The 6,316-nt window shown below is 44.3% G+C and overlaps 2 protein-coding genes across 3 annotated transcripts; both read right to left on the bottom strand.

Annotated features, from left to right (window-relative positions):
* Positions 1-745: 745 nt before the first annotated feature.
* LOC131885179 (tubulin-folding cofactor B-like) lies at positions 746-1,791 on the bottom strand. 2 transcript variants are annotated; one of them, XM_059233130.1, is made up of 2 exons: positions 1,096-1,791; positions 746-1,013 (listed from the first exon to the last, which is right to left on the bottom strand). In XM_059233130.1, exons 1-2 carry the CDS (start codon positions 1,658-1,660, stop codon positions 841-843), a joined length of 738 nt encoding a protein of 245 aa, XP_059089113.1. In that variant the 5' UTR covers positions 1,661-1,791; the 3' UTR covers positions 746-840. The 2 variants fall into 2 exon arrangements, with proteins under 2 accessions (XP_059089113.1, XP_059089112.1); XM_059233129.1 differs by having other exon boundaries at positions 746-1,028.
* Positions 1,662-3,343, bottom strand: LOC131885174 (dynactin subunit 4-like; the record flags this gene model as incomplete). The annotated part of the gene is given in 1 exon segment (XM_059233119.1): positions 1,662-3,343. A coding segment is annotated over 1 exon segment (1,521 nt). The 3' UTR covers positions 1,662-1,816.
* Positions 3,344-6,316: the final 2,973 nt, after the last annotated feature.

Below are 6,316 nucleotides of genomic sequence, written 5' to 3' on the forward strand. Positions count from 1 at the left end.
TACCAAGCAAATGGTGGTAATATCACGGCAACTCTAGCAGAAGGTTGAACTACGTGTTTGTTTTGTGTCTTTGAAGGCATCAAGGAAAAAAAATTGAACTTTGTTTTGGTTCGGTTTTTGACGGTCTTTTTCTAAACGCTGCAGGAGATATAGTTCCCAGTACTATTGAAGTGAAAGGTTATATTCCATCTATCTATTTTGTACCTGTCAATCTGTTAATGTAATCAATCTTTAAACTACCATGCGTAATTGCCTTAAAGAAACCTTGGTGAAAACATTGGTAAATTACCCGTGCCCCTACCGTCTTCCCTCTAAAATGAACTAACTGGTGCAGTCGATTGGAATCAGATCTAAAGCGACAGTTTCCTGGTCACAGTTTCCGAAACATGAGAAAATTACTTTCACTCCCATATTGAGTCCAATCCAAAGTGATATTGGCTCATCTGGTATGATTCAATTACCAGTTTTTGAAAACATGCGGTAAATGCACAGTTAAAAAGGTCTACGCAAAATGAGAGAACCAAGATTCAACCGGGTTGCGGTTAAACCAAATTCTTGTAAAGAAAGATCTCTTGCCCCATTTGAGATGCGGTGATTGAAAGCTTTGATTGATCATTTTGTTCAATGTCAAGCATAATGAAAGAACAAGAGTCAAGATTTTGCAGAAAGCAGAAACAAACAGGCATGGAAAAAAAATATATCAAGAAATGAACACGAAACTGTTTCATGATCTGTAAGGCGGGGGTGAGCGAGTGAGTGCATTTAAGGTTTAAAAAAAAAATCAGGCAATACGTCATAGACATTTGAATAAGTAAAAGCAAATCGGTTGGAGCATTGAGATTACATTTCATCCTCGGAGACATCCAGATCTTCTTCGGGGAAATCCCCCACCGTAACGTAAGCCACTTTGACGAATCCACCATACTTTTCCGGACACTTGAAATATCGTTTCCCATCTACACTCCCATCGTTCTTCCCCAAGGGCTCGTCATATTGGACCCCGACCCAATAGCCTGGAACCAAAGCGTCTTGAAAACGAACTGCTAACATGGCAAGCAACCCCATGCGGAATCAAAAATCCTCAATCCCCCTTACCAGTTTTGAAATGCACTTGTCCCACGAATCGAACCGTCCCTCGTCGAGTCATGGCCCCAGGAGCCTTGACCTCGCATCGGTCGTCGACTTTCATTGCCTCGGCCATTTGCTTTTCCTCTGCCTCCAATTTGCTCTTCTCGTCCTCCATTTTTTTGAGCTCCTCCTCGTTGTATTTTCCGAGACGATTGCGCTTCAAGAAACTTTGCACGGTATCATCACGTTTGGCGTACTCCTCTTTAGACATTTCGAACTTCTCCACATTGGCCAGATTTTCAAATTCGTCTCGGGTTTTGCTCGTGTCGACCACGTGTAATCGCATGCCCGTGTCCACGTGGTAGGACCCCAAGAGGGCGGCATTATCGTCAAGATCACAGACTTTGTTGTCCTTGCTGTCAAATACGGTGATGGACATGGAAATACTCGAGGCCCCGGTGATGAGTTCCAATTTGGATTTCAGATCCGCGATGGTCAGATCCTTGGCAAATTTCTTCTCGCTCGTGAAAGACGTGCAATTGGAGGAGATGAAGACATTGACCAACGACTCGGTGACGACTTGATACGCCATACTAGAAATAAATGGGGGTCCGAGGTTAAAGGACGTGGGTAGAGTATGCCATATCGATGTGACGGGTGAGAGATATTTATTAATAATACAGAAACAAGTATACAAAAAAAAACAAAACCATTATAATATGACAGATCGTTCATCACAAGAAGGCAATCAAGAGGCCGGACCGAGATTAAGATGGACCGGGATCATGATCTCGGCCGTTTGCGCCTCTTTCTGTTCCAAGGCCGAAATCGTGTTGGTGTACAAAAATTTAAGGGCCATGGAGGTCATAATGGGCGTGTTGGGTGTCACGTCGGAGTCGATCCGGGCCGAAAAATGAACGCCCACTCGATTATCTTTCCGCCATGCCACGATTTTTTCGTCGTCCACCACGTTCTTGATATCGGGGCCCGTGTCATCATACTCGGCCGCATCGTCCCGCTGCGGCAGGTGGACTTGGCCAACGGGTACCAGGCATTGGGCGTTGGCCACAATTTGCTGGGCTTCGCCGGCTTTCACCAACATGGTGTGACGAATGAGCCCCAGAGGCTTTTTATCGGGGCTGATCTCGGGTGGACCGGCGGGCGCGCCCTCGAGACTTTGGCGTGCCGCTTGATATTGCCCCATGGACAGAAACTCGACTTGGGTCGGATGCTGGGTGGGATTGACGATCTTCAAAATGAACCGGACCGTGGTGCCGGGTTTCCGGACGGGATCCACCCGATAGATCACCACTTCGGGCACGTGATAGAAAGCGGCCAATTGAATCTTGAACTTGATGGAAGACGGGTTGTATTCGGGTTTGCACAAATTGTGTTCGCACTCGCGACAACGCTGGGAACGCTTAATCATCAAATGCTTATGCTTCAAATACAGGTCTCGAGCCATCACGGGCGGCTGTTCCAACAGGCTCAGTCGGGCCGGTAAGGCCATCACATCGGACAAGACCACGGGTCGAGTAAACAAGTCCTCGGGTAACACCTCGACTTCTTCAATCGCTACGGCCGGACTGGGCGCCAGTTCGACCGCGTTTCGACCCGCTTCCGCGCCGCTCGCCGTCTCCAGCTGACTGCGAGCCGCGGGCGGCAAGCCGGCTCTTTTCCGGGCCACGGCCGAACTCACGCCGTACTTGTCGGACAATTGCATGTAACTCAATTTCCGGCCCAGAAATCGCCGACTCTCCTTCTCGAGCTTCTCGCGTTGGGCTAGCCCGCGATAGTGCTCCTGAATCTGGGCCAATCGGGCCGCTTGATGGGGCTCGAGGTCGGGCCAGGCACCCGAGGCCACGGCCTGGTCGGGCAGGCCGATATCGCGCGAGGTCCAGTGACAGAAGGCGCACACCAAGTAGAAGACCTTCTTGGCCACCAACTGGCTGGGATCGTCGGGGCGCGGCACGGGCGTGGACGTGGCCCGGGTCGAGAGGTTGTGGGCGCACACGGGGCAATCGAAGCAATTGCCGCAGCGGTTCTTCTTCAAGCGGGCCTCGGCCGAGGGCATGTTCTCCAGACAATGCGGACAGTAGTGGGAATCGACCTCATGCGAGACGCAGTAGCCGCAGCGCGGCGCCCAACAATGACGGCAGAAATAGAGCCGGGACAAGGTTTGCGGCGCGCCGCAAGAACACGTGTATTGCACGCGCGATAACAAGGCTTCGTCGAAAGGACACGGAATTGAGGCCGCGGCCGACGCCATGACCGGGCTGCGAGCCAACCGGAGGCGGGTACAAGACAGAGAAGACAGAGAGAGAGACACAGTGGCCGTTTGGTCAACAATCACAACGCCCAATTCCCAAAAAGTCAACACCGTCAATTTGACACTCACTCAACCTCAACAATCAAGTTAGGCATGAGAAGAAGTCAGGATTCGAGTTCCATAGCCGGTTTTGGGGGCGGGATGATTCTTTTTTTTTTATTGGAGATCTATGGCATCAAGGGGTAAAAATACACGAGAAAGCTCTGTTAATCCTGCCACAATTATGGAAAAAATATCTTTGAACTTGTTATACTGGCAATCCGGTCTGCTTAATGACTGGACGCCCCCACAAACCAGTATTTTCCCAGCATTTGGAAAAGGGGAATAACCATCTTTGGTCGATCAAATCAGCCAGAAAGCAGTCGGCCGACGTCAACTCAAGATTTGGACAACCTTAAGCCCGTCCCCTTGTTTGGTCTAGTAATTTCGGGTAATCACGGAGTTGGTCGAGTCGAGTCGTCACATCACTAGAATTGGAAAAATTGGAAAAATCGACCAGGTGTCCAATCGGCTATGCTGTCGATTTCACCTCATTTAAAATCCCACTGTCCAGTTATTCCAGAGCAGACTGATGTCTCGAGGCTGTTTTTTTTGGATTCCTTTTTCAGCTGCATCTGAAGGTACATATGCATCTATGCATCTGCATAGAAGGTATTTAAAAGAGTCTTGACCATCGCAGTCGTGGGCATTGTTGACCAAAATATAATTACACCAACAATTTGACTTCACCTAACAAAACCAGTAACACTGCTATGAAGAAAACCAAGCCAAGAATTTCAGTTTTTTTTCATTCTCGGCTTTTCGGAGGAGTTACCTGCATACTGTGTTTCAGAATCGTAAGCTAAAACCTTGAACTTAACTTTTTACTTATTTTTTTTTGAACTTATTAAACTAGTTTCTTGGAACTTTCCATTTCGCTAATGAATGTCAAAGTATTCGTCCTAACAATGGATGGAACCAAACCATCCCCATAAAATTCGCATGGATCTTAATCTGTACATTCTACTTCCTACCATGCACTTGGCCTGTTGAAATTAGTTCTGTTGAGTCACTCTTTTTAATTCACAGACCATCATAGGAAGTAAAAAATGGTTGTGAAGGTGTTCTTTCCTATCCCCTCACGTTTTTGAATAATCATATGCTGTAAAAATCGGATAAAAGAGCAGCTTTGGGGCCCTGAATTTCTGCTCTTATATCCGATGCTCCAGTGCCGGGGCTCCAGAGGCAAAACAGATGACAAAGAACATATTTCTATGCTATAATGTGATGTAGTTTTACGGTCCAAACAAAATTCAGCCATAAAAATCGAAAAAAATGAAACGAAATGCAAGGAAGGCAGTATGTTGGCTTTATGTTTACGCACCAAATACGTAGTTAATTTGTCACAGAATCATGTGACCAAATCATGTGTGATCATCACCAAAACTATGTGGCAGCTTCGGTCAGCAGGCTTATCTTAGACAGCTTGTCAAAATCGGCAAGGAGCTTTTGCTTTTCCTTGATGGAAAAAGTGGTTCCCTTGGCAGAAGCCATTATGTATGACTGTTTGTTTGTATGAGAAAGCGTCTGATAACTTGCTTTTATAAAATGGCTTAATCAGTTTCCATCGAAAACTTCATTGTGGAGCGCGGAAAATAATAAAAGAAATACATTTTGCCGCCTTCAATTCTGCTCTTATATCCGATGTGGCCCAAAATTTTGTGCTCTTGTATGCGATGCTAATGTACTATACTTTACCATACGATTTGATTCGGGGATTCATAATCCTGCTCTTATATCCGATTTGCTCTTTGATCCGATGCTCTTATATCCGATTTTTACTGTACTGGATGTTTTCGTCCATGAACAAGATATAGCTGCCCTATGGATTGATCGTATGAATGACAATCGTAGTTTTTAAACTTGGCATTGCCATTATAATTACAAAGCTGAGGAACAATACCATAAGGCTTGTTGAAAAACTAACCAGCCCTAATATAGAACATTGATATTCAATACTTGCAAAAAAGATCATGTTTCCAATTGCAATTTCAATTTTATAATATGTTATTATTTTATAATAATTTTTTTTAGAAAAACAGGACTTCTCTTCATTCAAGAAAAGAGTAGAGAGGAGCAAGAAAAAGGGTTGTCCACTCCTATGATAAGAAAAACGAGACTTAAAGTTCAGCAAAATATAAAAGAGAAAGAAGAGCCACATGCATTATTGTTGTTTTCTGTCAAATAGCTTAGAAATACTACCCCTTCTTGATCAATACTCTTACTGCTGGTCACTCACTCTCTGCACAAGCTAAACAAATTTTGTGACAGACGGTTAAAGTCATGAGTACCGATTACGTGTGTTACGCACCCTTGAAAGTTCGTCTTGTGAGTGAAATGATAGGGATTGATAAATTTGAATTAAAGGGTATCAAAAGAAAAAGAAAAAAGCCTATTTCTGGGTCAATTTTATTCTTTTAATCTTTACTGCGACTCTTGGTCATGTCATGGCGTAAAAATAAAAGTAAATATATTCATAATGTACCTCTTTTCCTCCCCGGTTGGTGAAAAAAGTTTTATTATAAATCATGAATAAAGACGAATTTAGGGGCACAATTTGAAGTCTGAAGTCCAAGAGAAAGAGGTTTGTTTCAAGGTACATTTTCATGTTCAATTCTAAAAAGTCGAAACTAGATTCTAAAACACATGTTTAGATATTTACGACGCCACTTTCTGTCCCTTCTTTTAGTTTGTGTGATAGAACAAATCATCCTTAAATTTGAAAAATACTTGTAAAATGGTTAAGGCTAACTTGTTTTGAAGTGGCCCAAATCATTGAGCTAACTTGTTTTCATGAGAGTGGTTAACTAAGGATCTAGCACTTATCCAATGACAAAAAAAAAAACACAAAGTATAAAAACGATGGAAAATTATAACTTC

Source organism: Tigriopus californicus, chromosome 8, assembly GCF_007210705.1.
Source record: "Tigriopus californicus strain San Diego chromosome 8, Tcal_SD_v2.1, whole genome shotgun sequence".
Lineage (NCBI taxonomy): Eukaryota > Metazoa > Arthropoda > Copepoda > Harpacticoida > Harpacticidae > Tigriopus > Tigriopus californicus.